At 42.1% G+C, this 22,809-nt stretch overlaps 1 protein-coding gene across 12 annotated transcripts in view; it reads left to right on the top strand.

Moving 5' to 3' along the window:
- Window positions 1-22,809, top strand: part of LOC121578284 (neural cell adhesion molecule L1-like protein) — an 80,414-nt gene that overhangs the window by 36,099 nt on the left and 21,506 nt on the right. For 8 of the 12 annotated variants that reach the window (XM_041892548.2, XM_041892549.2, XM_041892540.2 and 5 more), the window contains exons 2-9: window positions 17,837-18,051; window positions 18,619-18,636; window positions 19,256-19,364; window positions 19,657-19,847; window positions 20,533-20,655; window positions 20,811-20,981; window positions 22,360-22,398; window positions 22,581-22,692. In XM_041892548.2, coding sequence (XP_041748482.2) covers window positions 17,907-18,051; window positions 18,619-18,636; window positions 19,256-19,364; window positions 19,657-19,847; window positions 20,533-20,655; window positions 20,811-20,981; window positions 22,360-22,398; window positions 22,581-22,692 — 908 coding nt within the window. In that variant the 5' untranslated portion in view covers window positions 17,837-17,906. Of the gene's footprint in view, window positions 1-11,535; window positions 11,733-17,836; window positions 18,052-18,618; window positions 18,637-19,255; window positions 19,365-19,656; window positions 19,848-20,532; window positions 20,656-20,810; window positions 20,982-22,359; window positions 22,399-22,580; window positions 22,693-22,809 lie in introns of those variants that run through there. The other 4 variants (XM_041892541.2, XM_041892545.2, XM_041892542.2 and 1 more) reach the window with 4 other exon arrangements.

Consider the following 22,809-nt stretch of genomic DNA (forward strand, 5'->3'; position numbering starts at 1 on the left):
CAAAATATCATGCAAGATTGTTTGTCCTATGTCTCGACCAACATGTTGGTGGTTTGGCTGTACAGTCTTAGAGAAAAGGGTTCCAAAAGTGTTATTCGACTGTCCCCATAGGAGAACCCTTTTTGGTTCCAGGTAGAACCCATTTTGGTTCCAGGCGGATCTGTTTTGAGTTCCAGGTAGAACCCTCTGGTGACAGGGTTCTACATGGAACCCAATAGGGTTCTACCTGGAATTAAAAGGGTTATACCTGGAACCAAAAAGGGTTCTTCAAAGGGTTATCCTATGGAGACAGCCGAAGAACCCTTTTAGGTTCCATATAGCATCTTTTTTTCTAAGAGTGTAGCTTCAGAGAGAGGAAAGATGACCGATCATGCAGCTTTATGTGAAGGCCACGTTGTGAAGGACATCTTGGACACAGGTTGAGTGTCTCTTTGTTGGCTTCTGCCTAACAAAGCATACCAGCACCATCTTGCTGCCTTGCGTCACCCATATTGATAAGGAAATAATTACTTTCCCTTCTTCCCCTGCAATGACTGTCCCCTGCATCTCCTTCACTCATTAACTTCCTCAGTATTCCTCCTCAAGCACCAGGAAATATGTGGAGGTTGTTATGGCGACAAGTCGCCCACAATGCCAATAACTTCTACAAGAGATTTTAAATGTCTAGGCCCAATGCAATCTTTATATTCTTCCACATAGCCTAAAGGTTCAGAAAATCACTATAGAGGCTCACTTTGTGAGCTTGTGTGACTACGTACGCTTCATAATAGAGATAGAGATGCTTGATAGAGATAATAAGGCCCCCACAATTCCACAGGAAATCAGTTTTGTTGTTGTCACACACTTCTGTTGAAAATATGTCCATGTTTTCCACAAAGCAGAGACCCTACCAGCAACCACTATTAGGGAAAACTGTGCCATGTCGTGACATGGAAACCCCAATAAAAAGTGTTAAGAGCCAGAGGCATTAGCATTTTGGAAGCAGCTGAATGGATGCATTTGTTCCTCTTCCTGCGCCTCCCAGAAAAACTCTATTAAAGGGAGGTTTAGAGATCGCTCCGCTTTGCTCATATTCAAGTTGTGATTGCAAGGGGAGAAAGTCTGACAGTAAAAGTATGTTTTCCTTGGAGAGTTTTTTCATTTACAAGTTATCCACTCTTCTTCTTTCAACCGTCAGTTAGTTTCCCTTGGTGATCTTTTGAGGTCCCTCAGAAATGGGGAGTTTTGTCTTTAAATGAGGTGGAGCAATAATTGATTTCCTGAGGCTGACAAAACAGGAAATCATGAATGAAGCATCCGTCATTCTTTGATATCTTCAGGAATGTGTCTCTCAATGTACAGTGTTATATATATATATATATATATATATATATATATATATATATATATATATATATATATACAGTTGAAGTCGGAAGTTTACATACACCTTAGCCAAATACATTTAAACTCAGTTTTTCACAATTCCTGACATTTAATCCTAGTAACAATTCCCTGTTTTAGGTCAGTTAGGATCCCCACTTTATTTTAAGAATGTGAAATGTCAGAATAATAGTAGAGAGAATGATTTATTTCAGCTTTTATTTCTTTCATCACATTCCCAGTGGGTCATAAGTTTACATACACTCAACTAGTATTTGGTAGCATTGCCTTTAAATTGTTTAACTTGGGTCAAACGTTTTGTGTAGCCTTCCACAAGCTTCCCACAATAAATTGGGTGAATTTTGGCCCATTCCTCTTGACAGAGCTGGTGTAACTGAGTCAGGTTTGTAGGGCTCCTTGCTCGCACACGTTTTTCAGTTCTGCCCACACATTTTCTATAGGATTGAGGTCAGGGCTTTGTGATGGCCACTCCAATACCTTGACTTTGTTGTCCTTAACCCATTTTGCCACAACTTTGGAAGTATGCTTGGGGTCATGGTCCATTTGGAAGACCCATTTGCGACCAAGCTTTAACTTCCTGACTGATGTCTTGAGATGTTGCTTCAAGATATCCACATAATTTTCCTTCCTCATGATGCCATCTATTTTGTGAAGTGCACCAGTCCCTCCTGCAGCAAAGCACCCCCACAGCATGATGCTGCCACCCCCGTGCTTCATGGTTGGGATGGTGTTCTTCGTCTTGCAAGAACCCCCTTTTTCCTCCAAACATAACAATGGTCATCATGGTCAAACAGTTCTATTTTTGTTTCATCAGACCATAGGACATTTCTCCAAAAAGTACGATCTTTGTCCCCATGTGCAGTTGCAAACCGTAGTCTGGCTTTTTTATGGCGGTTTTGGAGCAGTGGCTTCTTCCTTGCTGAGCGGCCTTTCAGGTTATGTCGATATAGGACTCGTTTTACTGTGGATATAGATAATTTTGTACCTGTTTCCTCCAGCATCTTCACAAGGTCCTTTGCTGTTTTTCTGGGATTGATTTGCACTTTTCGTACCAAAGTACGTTCATCTCTAGGAGACAGAACGCGTCTCCTTCCTGAGCGGTATGACGGCTGCATGGTCCCATGGTGTTTATACTTGCGTACTATTGTTTGTACAGATGAACGTGGTACCTTCAGGCGGTTGGAAATTGCTACCAAGGATGAACCAGACTTGTGGAGGTCTACAAATTTTTTTCTGAGGTCTTGGCCGATTTCTTTTCATTTTCCCATGATGTCAAGCAAAGAGGCATTGAGTTTGAAGGTAGGCCTTGAAATACATCCACAGGTACACCTCCAATTGACTCAAATGATGTCAATTAGCCTATCAGAAGCTTCTAAAGCATGACATCATTTTCTGGAATTTTCCAAGCTGTTTAAAGGCACAGTGAACTTAGTGTATGTAAACTTCTGACCCACTGGATTTGTGATGCAGCGAATTATAAGTTAAAGAATCTGTCTGTGAACAATTGTTGGATAAATTACTTGTGTCATGCACAAAGTAGATGTCCTAACCGACTTGCCAAAACTATAGTTTGTTAACTAGAAATTTGTGTGGTTGAAAAACAAGTTTTAATGACTCCAACCTAAGTGTATGTAAACTTCCGACTTCAACTGTATATATATATATATATATATATATATATATATATATATATATATATATATATATATATATTCCGGACTCTGACATTGCTTGTTCTGATATTTTGTTCCTTTTTGTATTATGTGTGTATTGTTATTGTATTATTAAGTATTACTGCACTGTTGAAGCTACGAACATAAGCATTTTGCTGCACCTGCGATAACATATGCAAATCTGTGAACAAAAATGTGTGATTTGATTTGATTTTGAATCAGTTAGAAGAGAACCATAGTGGAGGGTTTTGCCTGGAGTGGTTTATGAGAAAACTCCTCTATCTTACAGACAACAGGTGGGCTGCTGATGATGCTGCTGCTGTTGCTCTGTAGATGATGATGAGGATCTGATCTGCACAGCTCCCTGCCTGCAGGATCTAACCATTCAATTACAATTGAACTGCTCCATTTGGAGGAGGGCTGAGTCAATGTAGGAGGGCTGATTCAATGCAGTCTACAGTGTGTGATTGAGTGTATGCCGAGCCCTCCAACCATTTGGAATGCTGAATGCTGTGTGTTCTGGGGGCTGTGTGTGTTCTCTCTCCAGGTTGAGGGAAGCTCGGAAGCACGGTTGCCATGCCTACACATTTGACTGAAAGACAGCACGGTTGTTTTAATGAATTTGTCTTTGCACTGTATTCTCAATCTGCTGTGTACACACTTAAAATATCTCGGCACTGGGGACCCTTTCCTTTGTTAACAGTGACCTACGGGGAAATAGTTGATTATTGATTCCTGGAGTAACATGATTAAAATGGGTTCTAAGTGGACACTTCATCTGAACTTGTCCACAAGACTACTGTGAGGGTAGATAAGACGTGGCATACAGGAGCCATTCTGTCTTTTTGTCCTGGTGGTCCACTCTTTCATTTTGACTTTCCTTCACTTGTATTTCATGGTTTTCTATTTTTAAAAGGACTGTACAGCCAGAAACATGAGGTTGAAATAGAAATAACAAGCACGCACTCACAAACTGAAATGTATTAATAACAATTCCAGTTACCACATTGCCGTCTCTCAACCAGTGATGTGTGTGCAACAGACGCTAGCGTGCACACAGCTTTTAGTAGGTGTGCTAATCACGAGGAGTGATCCCATGATGACTGCCATGATCACTGAGCGCACCATCTGTGCGGCTCCGCCGGGCTCTCCACCCGCCTGATGTCTCACTGAGAGAGCTGGATGCATCTCAGGCCCTCCTGGCCCACTCCCTCCTGTCCTCCTGTCTGTCCTGCCAAGGCTGCAGTCAGTCAGTCAGGGCTCATCCCTGCCGTATGGCTGTAGAGACTGTCTCACCAACTGCTGAACTCACAGTCACACACAGTACAATATACCATACAACCTGCTGGAACCACTTAACATGTTCAGAACAGCTTAAGCTGCGACAATATATTTTAAGTGTAAGAAAATATCAGAAAGATGTGGGATTTATAATAGGCACATGTGTTATACAATATGTACCATGTTGAAAAGGTATCCTTCCTAGGTTGTTCCCTGATTTATCTGGTGTTAGCTTTATGCCTTTGGTCTGATCGGACGCTCTCTTTGGAGTGTTGCGCTGGATAAATCACCTATAAACCTGCATCTGGAAACAATTGTAGAGGCCATTAAAGTGTCAGGGATAATGGTGAATTGCATATAAACATGGCCAATAAATAGGTGGAATTTCATCTGGTTTTCATTTGCAGTTGGAGGTCACATACAGTACCCATCAAATATCCGGCAATTAAGTGATTTCTGTAGGTTTAAACAGAGGTGGGTGTTGTTTGTGATGGGATACTCAAACCGTGAACACAAACATCCTCAAAACAACAGGATTCAAGATTTGTACCACAGCTAGTTGTCCATACACATCAGCTGTGGAGAGCAATATCAAAGCAATCTGCATGGTAAACTGGAGTAATGTCACCGTAACAACATACACAGGAAAAAATACACAGTTCCTTTTTTTTTCTAGCCACTTTCAGATGAATGCATACCAGTAATGAAAGATATGCCACAGCTCTGCAGATGTCACCTTCTAGTATTAACATCAGGTTTTCTGACACATTGACTAGAAGACGAGTTTGAGAGTGAAAACAACAAAATTAGGCTATCTGCCGAAAGTTCAATTTAATAACCTCATACTGTGTATAGTCTGCATATCTGCCAAGCCTCTGAATTTGTCAAAATTGGCTTTAGTGCCGCCTCATCAGTGATCCCTCTTGTCCCAGTGGGGATGTCCTTCATTCACCCAGCATACTTTACTTTTAGTTTAAGGCTTTGAAGCGATGCTTAACTCCTGAGCATAGATCTCATTGATGGGACAGAAGGAGCTACTCAAGACCCACCTGAGCATAAAGAGCCGACTGTCTAATGTCTAGAAATATAGGGGTTAAACCAGGGCTAGACACAGCTGGTGAACACACCAGACTGCTCTCCTCTCCCTCGGTCTCTTCTCTGCTCTCAGGGCAGAGCGAGAACAACATGGACACTATGATGTGTGGGCTGATGTTGTTGATGCAGGCTATGCTCCTCCCTGTGTCCTCCTCTCTTGCTTCATTCCAAGTCGCCTGAGGGAACTCTGGTCTGGACCATGTTTCTATTTCCATTACATTGACTTGATAGGCCTCTATCTCATACTGGCCAGATAGATAGTATTTGTTGATCGCTGCCTGAAGGAGATAAGAGATGTGTTGTAAATCAAATGGAATTGTAAACATCTTCTCTCACAGAAAGATCATTGGAGGATATCTCCATTTTATTTTCTGTGTACCGATTTCCCCTTTGTTGTGTGCGTATGCACTATGAATTAGCTGTATCACATAGAGACCCTCAAGCAAATATCCCAGCAATGTCACGCTATGAAATATGTTGGATGACACAAACAGAGCTGAGCTATCTCAGTTTATTACAGCTTCCATTTTTTGTAGCTCCAGCTACAGCTCTAGTCGATCTTCGTGTACTGTGAGAGTCTCCCACAGCCTGCTCCATGGCATTTTAACAAATGCTGTTAAGTGTGAATAAATGTTTGATTTTGCGCCTCTATAAGTCATGTCCCATTCATGTAATCTGTGGGGACAGAGGTGTGAATGGGTTGGAACGGACGAGAGTGGAGGAAGAAGAGGGGAAGAAGCAGTCCTCGGGGCAGTGCCCAGGACAATGTGAGGTTTGTCTGGCCTGAGTGAGTGAACACTAAGCTTTTCGGAACTGGCAGCTTGCCCCGGGGACCTTCCCTCTCGTCGTCCTCGTTTCCAGAGCTGTCTAGCTCCAAGCAGTAAGCGTTTGTGTAAAGTTCATAAGGCTTCCTTCTGTTTGTGTGGCCATAATGGCGGCTTCATCCTGCTGCTGCTCAAAGAGAGGGCTGAGTACCTTGGAGGGCCTGTCTGGCGCTGGGTCTCTCTGGCTCTGCAGAGGAGAGGCGTGTGAGTGTTCTCAGTGTCTGGCGCTGGCAATCTGCTGCTCACATTATCAAAAGGCCAATGTCCACCGACTGTCCATTACTTCAGCTCTAAAGCCCTGTTTATACCTGGTTCTAACATGCATCCTTTGTCCTGATCTTTTCCACATTCTGATTGTGACCACATTTTTAGACAGGTGTAGACGATTAAACGACACATTGTGCTCTGACTGTGATCAGATCTTGCTGACCACCTTCAAAGGTGGTCGAGTACGCATTGTGTCTGGATATCTTACAAGTGTAGATGGGTCTGGACAGTGAAACCATTTACATCATAATTATTCTGCCTTCTAAAATCATTGACAAGTGGCACCATTGACTTATGGCATCAATATGTAAATATTATTTTGAAAAAATAGCTGTCAAATAATTTGCATACAGGGAGGGACCAGGAAATGTGGTTCACAATGCAGACACAGTGGATTGATGAGACACACATTTTAATACAATGTGTAGACGTATTTCTGAAAATGTGGGCGTAATCAGAATGTGGACAAGATCAGGACAAAGGACGCATGTTAGAGCCAGGTATAAACAAGGCTTAAATTGTGACTTTTTAAGGTCCAATCCCATCATCTTTGTGTCTTCTGGAAATCATAAAAATACAGTGCCTTCGGAAAGTATTCAGACCCCTTGACTTTTTCCACATTTTGTTACTACACAGCCTTATTCTAAAATGGATTAAATCTTTTTTTTACCCTCAGCAATCTACACACAATACCCCGTAATGACAAAGCACATTTATTAAAAATAAAAAACAGAAATACCTTATTTACATAAGTATTCAGACCATTTGCTATGAGACTCTAAATTGAGCTCAGGTGCATCCTGTTTCCATTGATCATCCTTGAGCTCTATCTACAACTTGATTGTGTCCACCTGTGGTAAATTAAATTGATTGGACATGATTTGGAAAGGCACACACCTGTCTATATATTGGGGGAGAAGGGCCTTGGTCAGGGAGGTGACCAAGAACCTGATGGTCACTCTGACAGAGCTCTAAAGTTATTCTGTGGAGATGGGAGAACCTTCCAGAAGGACAACCATCTCTGCAGCACTCCACCAATCAGGCCTTTATGGTAGAGTAGCCAGACGGAATCCTCTCCTCAGTAAAAGGCACATGACAGCCCGCTTGGAGTTTGCCAAAAGGCACCTAAAGACTCTCAGACCATGAGAAACAATATTCTCTGGTTTGATGAAACCAAGATTGAGCCCTTTGGCCTGAATGCCAAGCATTACGTCTGGAGGAAACCTGGCACCATCTCTACAGTGAAGCATGGTGGTGGCAGCATCATGCTGTGGGGATGTTTTTCAGCGGCAGGGACTGGGAGACTAGTCAGCATTGAGGCAAAGATGAACGGAGCAAAGTACAGAGAGATCCTTGATGAAAACCTGCTCCAGAGCTCTCAGGACCTCAGACTGGGGTGAAGGTTCACCTTCCAACAGGACAATGACCCTAAGCACACAGCCAAGACAACGCAGGAGTGGCTTTGGGACAAGTCTCTGAATGTCCTTGAGTGGCCCAGCCAGAGCCCGGACTTGAACCCGATCTAACATCTCTGGAGAGACTTGAAAATAGCTGTGCAGCAACGCTCCCCATCCAACCTGACAGAACTTGAGAGGATCTGCAGAGAAGAATGGAAGAAACTCCCCAAATACAGGTGTGCCAAGCTTGTAGCGTCATACCCAAAAAGACTCGATGATGTAATCGCTGCCAAAGGTGCTTCAACAAAGTACTGAGTAAAGGGTCTGAATACTTATGTAAATGTAATATTTCCGTTTTCAATTTTTTATAAATTAGCAAACAATTCTAAAAACCTGTGTGTGCTTTGTCATTATGGGGTACTGTGTGTAGATTGATGAGGGGGAAAAACAATTTAAAGCATGTTAGAATAAGGCTGTAATGTAACAAAATGTGGAAAAGATCAAGGGGTCTGAATACATGGAAAATCATTCATTGATATGTGAATTGGTCTTTTGAATAGTCTATTACGTTATATTACTATATTGATTTCAACAATGGTGTTAGAGAATAAAGTTACAATTGCACATTAAAACCAGTGGTATAAAGTACTTAAGTAAAAATACCTTAAAGTACTACTTAAGTAGTTTTTGGGGGTATCTGTACTTTACTTTACTACACTGAACAAAAATATAAATGCAACATGCAACAATTTCAAAGATTTTACTTAGTTACAGTTCATATAAGGAAATCAGTAAATTATAATGATTTCATTAGGCCCAAATCTATGGATTTTACATGACTGGGAATACAGATATGCATCTGTTGGTCACAGATACCTTCAAAAAAAAGGTAGTGGCGTGGATCAGAAAACCAGTCAGTATCTGGTGTTACCACCAATTGGCTCATGCAGCGCGACACATGTCCTTCGCATAGACAGGCTGTTGATTGTGGCCTGTGGAATGGTGTCCCACTCCTCTTGGCTGTGCGAAATTGTGGTAATTGTCAGGAACTGGAACACGCTGGCGTACACGTCGATCCAGAGCATCCCAAACTTGCTCAATGTGTGCCATGTCTGGTGAGTATGCAGGCCATGGAAGAACTGGGACATGTTCAGCTTCCAGGAATTGTGTATAGATCCTTGTGACAGGGGGCAGTGCATTATCATGCTGAAACATGAGGTGATGGCGGCGGATGAATGGCACGACAATGGGTCTCAGGATCTTGTCACGGTATCTCTGTGCATTCAAATTGCCATCGATAAAATATAATTGTGTCCGTAGCTTATGCCTGCCCATACGATAACCCCATCGCCACCATGGGGCACTCTGTTCACAACATTGTTGGACGTACTGCCAAATTCTCTAAAACTACATTGGAGGCGGCTTATGGTAGAGAAATTAACATAACATTCTCTGGGAACACGCTACCTCAAAACTTGAGACATCTGTGGCATTGTGTTGTGTGACAAAACTGCACATTTTAGAGTGGCCTTTTATTGTCCCCAGCACAAGGTGCATCTGTGTAATGATCATGCTGTTTAATCAGCTTCTTGATATGCCACACCTGTCAGGTGGAAGGATTGTCTTGGCAAAGGAGAAATGCTTACTAACAGGGATGTAAACAAATTTGTGCCAAAAATTAGAGATAAATAATATTTTTGTGCGATTGGAAGATTTCTGGGATATTTTGTTTCAGCTCATGAAACATGGGACCAACACTTTACATGTTGTGTTTATATTTTTGTTCAGTAAATTTATATTTTTGACAACTTTGACTTTTACTTCACTACATTCCTAAAGAAAATAATGTACTTTTTACTCCATACATTTTCCCTGACACCCAAAATAACTCGTAACATTTTTTATGCTTAGCAGGACAGGAAAATGGTCAAATTCACGCACTTATCAAGAGAACATCCCTGGTCATCCCTACTGCCTCTGATCAGGTGGACTCACTAAACACAAATTATTTGATTGTAAATTATGTCAGCGGGTTGTGGTGTGCCCCTGGCTATCCGTAAATTAAAACAAGACAATTGTGCCGTCTGGTTTGCTTAATATAAGCAATTTGAAATTATTTATACTTGTAATACTTAAGTGTATATTTGCAATTACATTTACTTTTGATACTTAAGTATATTTAAAACCAAATACTTTTAGACTTTTAGTAGTATTTTACTGGGTGCCTCACTTTTACTTGAGTCATTTTCTATTAAGGTATCTTAACTTTTACTCAAGTATGACAATTGGGTACTTTTTTCAACACTGATTTAAACTACCTTCAAGTGATTATAAATGTTTTACATTAATTAATGCAAAGTGAATGCTCTACAAAAAAAACATTTGCATAAAAAATGTGTGTCGAAATCATGCATTTCATATTACAGTGTTAATGTAATTAGTTAAAGTCACAGAGGTTGAAATTCATATTATTTCAGAATGGAATGCACTTATATGAATTAATCATAATTGAATTTCTAAGGAAAATAATATAGCCTCCATATACAGTATTTGATCGCTTAATGTATTTATAGTGCATTGATCCCATATCGAAGCGTACAATTATCTAATGTTTTAATTCGAAGGTATACAATCTAATTTCCACCATTTCTCAACTGTCAGCATATATGAAGCACAAGTGATAATAACCGTGCATGGGCTTGCACAAATAGCGCTCTGCTAAAAAGGCCATTTTTTTTGCAGTTTTCAGCATAATTCAAGCATGACCGTCTGCCCCTCCCCCTTTTAATGTTCTCCCTTTCTCCTTGTTAAAGCCCAAGTCTCAGACCTGGATCCACACCATACATCATCCAGACTGTGCCGCTCCCTTCCCCCCGTGTCGTGGGAGAGAGGCGGTGCTGTTGTTGGGCTATGGAGGGCTCTTATCGGCAGTCTCAGCACTCTCTCTCTGCTCTGCTCTCTGCTTCTTCCCCACAGGTCACACAGGCCCCCGTCTGTGGAGTCTTGGAATCATGTCTGTGCTCACCAATCTGTGTCAATCAAGGTCTCTAAACCAGTCGCTCAAAAAATCCCAGTTTTCATTCCACAGGTTCATTGGTTTTTCTGGTCAAACAAACAGAACATAATATTCAGACAGATTATTGTGCTTCCTTTGACCGGGTGGGTAAAGTCAAGAGCAGGCCTGGGCACAGATGTACTGTAGGGATACTGTAGCCTCGTCTTCTGTAATGCTGAGAGACAATCGCCACCAGCATTATAAGAAATAAGGAGATTGTCCCTGCCTACGAAGAGGATTGGTCCCTGAGATCTATAACACTCAAAGGCTGATCTCTACCCTGCTGCTCCCACCTGTGCTCTTGCGTGCATTTTGTAAAATATGTGTGCTTAACTATTTTTAAACAACACTTTTAAGCAAAGCTTCAGGTGCAGCAAGTATATTGCTGGTCAGGACACTGAGGGGGGCGAGATGGAACATGCATTCCTCCGCTTCTCCTCCTCAATCTTTTGTACACAGTCAGTGAATAGCCTTTAGATCGGGCTTTGTGAGAATGATTGTCAGTGGCTTAATGAGCTTCTTTGCCCAGCTAGAGGCTTTGGTAACATATGTGTCTACAGTGCCTCTCTCACTCTGTCCCCAGCTTGTGTGACAGGATCCAGTGCGTGTGGACACCGCTAGAGCAGTCCCTGGGATTTTGACAGACCCTTTACTGTTCTATGCACAGTTTTTCCCTTTGGATTGGATTGCCCGTAGAGGGAATGGTTGTTCATATGTATCTCGCGAGGGACCAGAGCAGAGAATGAAGTTAAGTCTTGTAAGTGATGTCTTATCTTGGGATGTTTCTGTAGCTGGCTGTTAAATGTTTTGCATGTGTGGTGAGGTGCACTGGGACGATCTCCCCCTCAAAGAGAGGAGAGGAGCAACATTGTCGATGTTCATGTGTTGAATGTATTGAACTGAGCTGTTTCAATAGTTCATTGTGGGTATCTCTTGTTGTCATAAAATAAATATGGTAATATTGAGGTTATTCTGTTTTGAAAGATACAAGAGAAATGTCTGGGCCAAATATTATTCTTAGTCTTCTTGTCTGGGTAAAATTATACAGTACCTAGTTTTGACATAATTTTGATTCTCTGGATAAATACAATTTTATGACAGCCTGATAGGATTGTGAACTGTGTACGCCAGTACATGATGCTGGGTGATAACATTATACCAAGTTTGAACGAACTTGTCTAGCCAGGAGTATCATACTGCCGTTAATATCTCTCCATATAGTGGGGGAATCCGTAGCATTATCTAACTCTTTTCATCTTACATCTCTGACACTGAGCTCCCCCCAGGAGCCAGACATTTCAATGTGTAGAAAAGGGACCTTAGGGAACTGGAAAAAGGGTAACAACCAGCCTGTGGCAGTTCAATATACTATACTGTATCTGCGTTGAGGGAATCAGACTTTCCTGGTGTTGCACCGAAGTAAATTGCTTTGGGGTTTGATGGAGGAGGCGATTTGGGATATAAGTCCCATCCATCATGTCCGGCTTTGGCACAGTTTCATCCACAGTTACATCCTGGGAAATTGACATCATCAGTCAGATGGAGTGAATGAACGTGGGGAGGACCTCGCTGCGTTAGTTTACACAAAATAATATCCCTTTCCCCACAGTCCAGGCTGTGAATCCATAACACTCCTCTCCTGGCTACTCAGGCAGGATCACAGACTAATATGATGATTGTCCTGGGCATGGGGCGCCCATCTGTGACTCAGGACTTCAAAGAGACGAGAGCTGAGAGGAAAAATTTTGAAGAGCTTGGCTTCTCACCATTCTGTAGACAGTTGACAGGAGCAATATACAGTACCTTTTGTGTCACTTGTACTTGAAACGTGACACATTGAGATATTCTGTCAGGCATTACTCTGCTGTCTCAACGCTGTGACAGCTTCACCATGATTTCTCTCAACCCTTGAATTCTCAGATTTACACTTCCGTTATAAACCAGTTATAGTAAGCCATTGTGTGACATGGCCTGTTGCTCACTTCCCAGTCACATTCACTTCCAATTACAGCGATGTGTCTTTCAACAAAGAAATTACACACAAGCGGCTAGCCAATACATCTCACCATATCTTTAAATGAAGAATAATGGTGAAATGATTGGGAGAGATTGCAGCAATTTTTGCACTGTTTATGTCCCTGCTGTGCCTTAATATGCTCAGCAGGCCTCCATATTTCACTGAGACAAACAGAGCTTTCAGCAGCAAGCAGAGCAGAGTTTCACGAAGGAACAACTCATTAGAAAAGGAGAAAAACCTTCACTGTAATCACTCAGCAAAGATTAAATAGACAGGTGAGGAAATGCATCGACAAAAAGGAACCTTGAAGTGATATAAAACAAAGCTGATGTTTTGGCTATCGTTTTCCTTAATATGTATGATCAAATAGCCCATATTTTGCCAATGGAAGATGCTACAGACACAAAGTGTACAGTATACCAGGATTTTATTCCAGGATTTTCATTGCTGGCTAAAAAGCGATGCCTGTCCCCTGGAGGTCAAAGGTCATATGGTGTCACCCGGGGATGTGTCCCTCTCTGTCCCTGGTCATGACAGTTTATATGGGGTCAGTAAGGTCATTTGTCATTTCTCCACTTGGGACAGAGGTCAGCGACCCTGCAGTACATCTCAGGAACCACTCCATATCCACATTGGTCTAAAGCCATATAGCGTCATTCCCTCACTCCTCTATGCTCCATGCGTGGACAGACTCCTGCAATATTAATGGTGTGGTAATTGAACTGTTCACACACTGGCATGCATGGTAAAGCAGAGTGAAATTGAGCCAAATCTCAATTAGACAAGGTTATTATTTAATATTGGTCTGACTTCCTAATCACATTAAGGGCCTTGTTTATGTTTTCCTCCTGCTGCTGCTGAAGTTTTAATAATGAATTAACTCCTCTCACTCACAAGCATGTAGAGGAATCTGAATCTTGTCTCTGCCTCTGTTTGCCAGAGGTCAGAATGGAACCCATTGCAAATCAACAGGAAATATGATTACATAACAGTAAGTAAGTTAACTGAATGCATCCAAATAAAAGTACTTTTTATGAAATTCCAGGGGGTCTACTTCCCCTGTAGTAGTTAATATTATGATTTTTTGTATATTTTAAACAAGATATGGGTGTGTCATGGGAAATTCTTCACACAAAACATAATTGTTCGATGGACCCCTAGCACATCAGTAAAGAACTACACCCTTATGTTTTTTGTCTAGAACCAGTCTCAAGTCATTTGTAAACTAAATGAGAAATTGACTTCGCAAAAACTGAAAGGAAAGAAAATGAAAAATACATAATTACCGGCAACATAAATGCATGTTAATTGCTGTTTAATGTTAATCAATTCTCCCAATGTTTTAATTGTACTTCGGTGATTAACTGGGATTCAGTGCTGAGGCATTACCAGGAGTGTGTGTGGAGCGTGGTGCTACTGTCTTCCTACATCAATGCTCTTCAGTGAGGAGAATATTTTAATCTAGCTTGACAAGATGAGGATCTGCTTAATCCCATTACAGGCTTGCAGCACATCAAACTACAGTAGGCCTGTAGACACAGACACTCTCCTGCCTGTCTGCCTGTCGTACTGCAGAGCCTGTAGACACTCCTGCCTGTCTGCCTGTCGTACTGCAGAGCCTGTAGATATTCTCCTGCCTGTTGTCCAGCAGAGTTTTGCATGTGAAAGAGGCAGACCGCAGACAACAGAACGGCAAGATGTTAAACAGCATAGCATCTTTGAATGGCAACAGTTAAGGACACTTCACAGTCCTTCAACAGAGCTTCACCATTTTCCTTTAGCCAGCTTGCTTTGTCTATATCTTGATAATAATATCTACAATACTGTATCTTGATAATGCCTCATCTAGAAAATCATTGTTATAAAGCCTCTGAGGAAGTAGTGAATTCTACAGTGTATCAACAGACTCTTGACTTTGGTGTATAAATCAAGGTTAGGATTCCATGCCAGCCCAGATGGCTGAACTAGGAGACTGAAGGGATAGAAAGCATGCCAACCGGAACACTGTGCCAGTAACATCTCCTTATGAAGAGAGACGTGGGTGTCTTTGATTCAGCCTGGAGCCTGAATTATGACGATGGGGCTTCTCAATCAAGTGAACCAGCAGGTAGAGTGAGCATGGAGCAGACGCGACATCCCTCTCTGCCTGCCTCTTACATTTCCTCTGTTATCAGTCTTGTGCCTGGTGCTCGTTTTGAATGAGAAATGGTTTTGCACATCTTGGCAGGTAGCCCACTGTAAAGGATGAAGAGCAGTGTGAGAGCAGCACTCTACAGTATCAGTCAATCAGAGTTGAGTTTAAGGCATGGCTCTAGATTGCACATGGCCCGTGTCCCCTGTCCCTCTCCCTCCACCCCAGGACAGCTTCTGTTCCTTTTGAGCCTCGGCTAAGAGAGATCAGAGTTCATTTTGGCCTTCCCACTGTGAGTAGCTTTTAACCTCCCACTAACTTCATCAGTCTCAGACTCAAGCTATTGCTGCTGAAGGAGAGGATTAAGAACAGCCTGCGGTCTTAGAGCAGGCTTGCCTCAGGCCCACTCAACTGATTCATATAACCTGTAGCTTATACTGTATACTGGGTTAGAGCTAGACATCCCAGTCTCCCACCAGTTTAGCCCCTATGTTTTATGGACCTCCCTCAACCAGATGGCCAAGTTGGATTGGGCTAAATGCTCAACGAGGGGGAGAACAAATTAAATCAGATGGCAAGTGATCAAGCACAGTTTGAACAGAACGTAATCCATCTAAGTGGTGTTAAGTTCATAAAGGCCCTGAGAGGAACACATTACATTTTACATTTTAGTCATTTATCCAGAGCGACTTACAGTTAGTGAGTGCATACATTTTTTTTTCATACTGGCCCCCCGTGGGAAACGAAACCCACAACCCTGGCGTTGCAAGCGCCATTCTCTACCAACTGAGCTACAGGAGGCATTGTCTTGGAGGGATTGTAAAAAGCTCCCCCTTAAACTCACCAAACTTACCAACAAAGCACTGGCTAATTAGCACAGCACAGCATCCTACTTTCTGATTTGAATCTGTAATTTGCAGCATAAATCACAGTGTGTGGGAAAAGAGTGAAATGGGAGCAACAAATCAAGCCTTGGGCATTTTTCAGGTCAGGACTCATGGATCATAACAAAGCCATGTCAATCTGAGGTTGGAGGAAAAGTAAATGGCCTAGTATTGTGATTAAGAGGGGTGGGTGTATTGCACACTCTGTTGTCTGTGGCTCTGCCGGTGACATCAGGCAGGTCAACCACTGTGTCAGAATAACCAGGATGGAGTCACAGAGGCCCCAGACAGAGTTAATACCATTAGCATGAGGCATAGGGAGAGAGGTCAGGTTTCGTGTCCATCTGAAAACAGAGCCTTGCGAAGAAATGAATTAAATCAACTCTTTCACTCCTTGGTCAATTATTCAATTTCTTCTCATGAACTGCCATTTGACCTCTGTGTTTGAATTTGGTAATTGAGGGAGAAGATTTAAAAAAGAGGAGCAGTGGTTTCGGTCAGTATGATTGAAAACACACCAGTAAAAAGCTGTTTGTGAAAACTGCCGTGCCTGTTGGAGCATGGTTATCTCTTACGTCTGGTTCTCTCCGTCCTGCTGAAATAAAGAGCTTAACACACACAGCTTCCTCTCCCAGTACAATTCCCTTTTTTGGCATTAACTGGAAGCTCCATCATCAACACGAGAAGAGACACCAGTTCCAACCAGTTGTAATTACTGGATTTGTAAGCTTGTGATGAGAAATGTTCAGCTATTTTCATTGTGGGGACTCCCCAAAGACCCATGAGCATTATAATTTGACAATTTTCGTAGTAGTGGCCGATTATTGCTTATTTTTCCATGTGGTCTGGTCTATGCTACCCTGCATTGAACTAATTGGAGTCCTGACTAGAATGACCCAATGAGCTGGGTCACTGCCAACATGAGGGAGGCTAATGAACGGATACCCCAGAGATTCTACTACAGAACAGAGGCTGGTGGGCAACAATGCCGCCGAGGTGGACATTCCTGCAGAGAGCTCTTCCCCCAAAATCCTTTGCTCTAGTCATACTGTGTAGAGCTCATTATAATCGAAGCCACTGACCAGTTAGGTGGAGAATGACCTGTGCCCTCTGACCGTGTGACCCACTGGTTATCAGATAACATGTTATTCAGTGTGTAGAGTCGTTAATGTGTGTAGAAAAATACTATTACTATTCTTTGGAAGAGGACTATTGCTATGTCTGAGGACCATGTGTGCAGCATTCCTAGATCAACAGGGTTGTGTTGTGTTCTCTTTTTGAATATTCAGGGAGGAGCCCACAGACATAGAACAGCAACAGCCTGACGGCAGACGCTGCAGCAGGGTTGTATCTTAATGATGTAAATCTTTCGCTCCATTGTGGAATGAATTCATAATTTTCACTTTGAAATGTGGAACATCTGCCAAGTATAACCACAGGCAGCCACATATATTTATATATTTAAACTCTTGTTCTATTGTGCATGAAATTGTGCTGCCTGTTGTGCTGCCAAGCCAACACACTCCAACAGACAATAAACAAGAAAACAATTTGTGTCTCAAGGGAACAGGGTGATATAGAGCTTTAATATGTAGATTTTTGTTTAAGCCCAGAATGTGGTCCCTGCTGATGCGAGTGACTGCTGTGCTGGAGACGTGTGTTGTGCCTGGCTAAGCATCTCTCTCAGTCACCGGGGGTTCTCTCTCTGCGTTGTGTTGCCTTGTGTGGGATTGCCTGACTGTCTGCCGTGCCTGACGCATTGGTAAATCTGGATTCATGGGAGGCCTCTCTGACTCTTTCTCTCTCTGTTGTTTGTGTTGTTCTTGAAGGTCCTTCGTCTTCTGCATGACATAGATATGAACTGAGAGTGGGAAGAGTGCAGCTTGTGTCACTTCCTCCATGATGAACTCTGAGATTGTTGTCTGCTGTGGAGCGATGAGGATGAGGTCATCGATGTGGAGCCCAGGATTGGCTCTCCTAATGGGCGTGGTCACCAGTGTCTGTACCTTTCACCTCACCACTGCCATAGACATCCCACTGGAGGGTAAGTGCTCACTTTTCCCATAAAGTGCTTGGGCAGGATATCATAAAGCTTTGTAAAGTACAGTATATTGATTTTGTTCTCCAATATCTGTAATGGTCAAAGCAAAGCACAGGTATTCTTTGAAATATAGCATATTTTGTAAATCTGTATCATGCCAAAATCAGTTCAATTATATTCATGGGTCGAACACATCCTTTACTGGGGTTTGGTTTCTAGTTTCATCTTGTTTAAATCAGGTTTCTTCATTCTCTTGTATTGGGGCTGTGTATCTTACAGTTTCCTTGGAAACGAGTATCAAGTTTTCTCTTCTAAATTATTCAGAAACATCTCTTAAGGGCCCGCTTACAAAGAACAGTTCAAACAGGTTTTGAAAATGCAACGCATACTTGCTGTTGATGCAGGGTAATTAATTTCATGCAATCTCCTTAAATGCAATTCACAATCCTCTGTTTTGATGTACCTACAGTACAAATGTTTCTAAAGGCCTATAACCAATAAAAAAAACAATAATATGCTTAAACTTCTGCCTGTGTTTTTGTTGTCTTCCTGCCGCCATGGATATTCTAGTTTTAGGTCACATAAACAGTAAGTTTGCTCTGATGTGCCCTGTCCCATCCAGCATTAGTGACAGCCTGTCTGTCCTCACTTCATCTCTTGGCTCAGTGGTCAGCAACACAGCAGTTATACCATGTGGTCATCTTGTTTACGATCTGCATCTCATGTGCCATCCTCCATTTATTTACACAATCAACATCTTCGAATTGGATTGTCTTGGACGACTGTCACCCATTTAGTGGCATGTAGTTTTAACCTGCACCATTGGCCATACTGGCCTCACCTCATGCCGCTAGTTTTACCGTTGTTGACCCCTGTAGTTTTGTAGTATATTTCTCACTCATATCACAAGAAACAAGAAACAAGAAAGCATTGACAAAGCAGGGCAAGTTCAAACAGTGCTGTATGTCACTGTGAAATAGAACTGTAAGAAAAGGAACCCATTGGGCACAGACGTAATTTGAAATGACGTGAAAACAACGTTGATTCGACCAGTGTGTGCCCAGTGGGAAATACCATCATAATCGAAATGAACCATCCCATAACATCCCATAACACCTTATAGAGTGTGAGAGATTATATCATCAGAAACCTGCAGTAGGTCTAGGGGAGTTTTCATAAAGTGTTGTCCTTGTTGTCTGTTTTCCAGTTGAGCAGCTACCCACCATCACAGAGGCGTCCCCCAGTTCTCTGATCGCCTTCCCCTTCGATGAGAGCTTCCCCATGACGTGTGAAGCCAAAGGGAACCCCGAGCCAGAGTGAGTTCTGAGTGTCCTACTATACCATTCCATACCCAGCAGATGGGAGAGGGACAGCCCAGGAGAGCTCGTTAGCAGCCCAACAGACAGCCTATCACTGGCCATCGATTTGGCGTGTCACATTTGGCTAGTTGATTTGGCGAGTTTTGGTGTTTGATTTTCAAGTCTTGGACAGACTGTGAGGACCAACCTTGGATACTAAACACACTGTACATTTGGCTGAAACACATGAAACATTTTCAAGATTTACGTTGAACGTTATCAGTGACTGATTTAACTGTTGATTTTGTAGATTCCGGTGGACGAAAAATGGGGAAGAGTTTGACCCCTACCAGGACCCGAGGCTGATCAAGGAGGACAACTCGGGGACATTTGTGATCCCCAACACTGGGAACCTCACAGAGTACCAGGGAACATACCGCTGTTATGCCTCGAACAAACTAGGGACAGCCATAACGGAGGAGATTGAGTTTGTTGTGCCCCGTAAGTAGCATAGATCCATACATCTCTGATCTCTATGGTGCTCCATTACAGTTCTTTGAAAGTAATTCAGGGCCTGAAAATCAATGTTGTGACTCTGTCGCTCCGTCGTGAGCTGTTCGTTGTATTGACCATGGCAGAAAGTCATTGAACCTCCAGAGCATTCCACCCCCAGTTGCCTCTCATCTATACCCATATAGAAGGGAGACTGATCTAGCCTCTCCATCATTTCCCTTGGTACATTTTTCATTTTGTTCCAAAGCATAGTACATAAATCTTCAAAGAAATCCAGACCGAGGGGAACTGTGACAAAATTTGTCCGTGCTTCAACCATTCAGTGCGACTGACACGCAGCACAACAGTACTAATGACGTCTATTTCTTCCCGCAAGTCAAAATATGAAGAATGTGCTGTAAAATCCAATTCACTGGAACACAAACACCTCCATAGACGACCAGCACAAAACACTAGTATCATAGGACTGCCACCTGCTGGAGAGAAAGGCAACTACATCAAATGACTGACAAATCATACACTGACATACACTGAGTATACCAAACATTAAGAACACCTTCCTAATATTGAGTTGCTTTCACCTGGATTCACCTGGTCAGTCTATGTCATGGAAAGAGCAGGTGTTCCTAATGTTTTGTACACTCCATATATATTATGGTTTTTTTTTAATCAGATGTTCCTAAGTTTCCAAAGGAGACGATTGATCCCATCGAGGTGGAGGAGGGTCAGCCTGTCATTCTGGAGTGTAACCCTCCTAAAGGAATCCCTCCTTTACAGATCTACTGGATGACCATCGGTGAGTGACTAGCGGCTTCCCAGACCTAACACAGTGTCTGAGTCATGTCCAATGCTTTCTGTGGACACCTGCCGTTTTATTGAAGGACAATAGATCAAACAAAAGCTACTAGCATGCGGTTTATATGGAATGTTGCCCTCTTTTCACCTCCTCAGGCCTTCAGCACATAGAGCAGGATGACAGGGTGTCCATGGGTCTGAACGGCGACCTGTTCTTCTCTAATGCTCTGGAGAAGGACAGTCGCAGAGACTACTGCTGCTTCGCTGCCTTCCCCAGGATACGCACCATCGTACAGAAGACTGCCATGTCTGTCATAGTCAAAAGCAGTAGGTGTCAATCTAAAAGGCATGTCTGTGATTAGGTTTATTTATTAACTCCGCTACAGCGTAGAGCTTGACCAAATGACTTTGGTCTTGTGAAGATTCAGATCCAGCAAAAAGCTTTGTTTTGATCATCATAATGACCTCAACCTCTGATTCAATGCATTTGTCGCTATGATCATGTACAGTTGAAGTCGGAAGTTTACATACACCTTAGCCAAATACATTTAAACTCAGTTTTTCACAATTCCTGACATTTAATCCTAGTACAAATTCCCTGTCTTAGGTCAGTTAGGATCACAACTTTATTTTAAGAATGTGAAATGTCAGAATAATAGTAAAGAGAATGATTTATTTAAGCTTTTATTTAATCACATTCCCAGTGGGTCAGAAGTTTACATACACTCAATTAGTATTTGGTAGCATTGCCTTTAAATTGTTTAACTTGGGTCAGTTTTGGAGCAGTGGCTTCTTCCTCGCTGAGCGGCCTTTCAGGTTTGTCGATATAGGACTCTTTTTACTGTGGATATAGATACTTTTGTACCTGTTTCCTCCAGCATCTTCACAAGGTCCTTTGCTGTTGTTCTGGGATTGATTTGCACTTTTCGCACCAAAGTATGTTCATCTTTAGGAGACAGAACGCGTCTCCTTCCTGAGCGGTATGAAGGCTGCGTGGTCCCATGGTGTTTATACTTGCATACTATTATCTGTACAGATGAACGTGGTACCTTCAGGCGTTTGGAAATTGCTCCCAAGGATGAACCAGACTTGTGGAGGTCTACACATTTTTTTCTGAGGTCTTGGCCGATTTCTTTTCATTTTCCCATGATGTCAAGCAAAGAGGCATTGAGTTTGAAGGTAGGCCTTGAAATACATCCACAGGTACACCTCCAATTGACTCAAATGATGTCAATTAGCCTATCAGAAGCTTCTAAAGCATGACATCATTTTCTGGAATTTTCCAAGCTGTTTAAAGGCACAGTCAACTTAGTGTATGTAAACTTCTGACCCACTGGAATTGTGAAACAGTGAATTATAAGTGAAATAATTTGTCTGTAGACAATTGTTGGAAAAATTACTTGTGTCATGCACAAAGTAGATGTCCTAACCAACTTGCCAAAACTATAGTTTGTTAAGAAGAAATGTGTGGAGTGGTTGAAAAACAAGTTTTAATGACTCCAACCTAAGTGTATGTAAACTTCCGACATCAACTGTACATGATCAAGAACATTCCCAATATCCAACAGCATTTCCAAAGTTGTATTTTCTTTACTCTTGATGACACTGATGTTTTCATGAATCTACAGCACCCCATTGTCTGTCATGATTGTTCTGTTTTATGGATGCTTTGCACATTTTCATATGTTACCCACCTTCATTTCAGAAAATTCAAACAGTGACTCAAGTAGCAGTCCTGGTCATGGTAAGTTACATGCCATACCATATCATTGTCCAGAACACCCCATACATTATTTTTTTTCATATCAGAGTGTGATATGGGGATCCAAAGATTGCATTGTAGGTTAGCAGTCCAAGAGTTAGACCCATGCATTGCCTTCTTTGAAAAACTAAGCATAAAAAACTGTTTCTATTCCATTCTCAAAGCCAATTCAATTCTGGAGAGGAAACCAAGTCTTCTGATGCCCTCTGGTGTCAAGTCGGAGACACAGCTGGTGAAAGGTGATGAGCTGCTACTGGAGTGCATTGCGGAGGGCTTGTAAGTAAACCCTTCCTCTCTATTTTACAAAGTACTGCATGATATCTGCTAGACACTTCATTGTATTTGAAGCAACTACATCAATGTAAAATATCAATCATTATACTGCCCCTTTCA

Source organism: Coregonus clupeaformis, chromosome 12 (genome assembly GCF_020615455.1).
Source record: "Coregonus clupeaformis isolate EN_2021a chromosome 12, ASM2061545v1, whole genome shotgun sequence".
Lineage (NCBI taxonomy): Eukaryota > Metazoa > Chordata > Actinopteri > Salmoniformes > Salmonidae > Coregonus > Coregonus clupeaformis.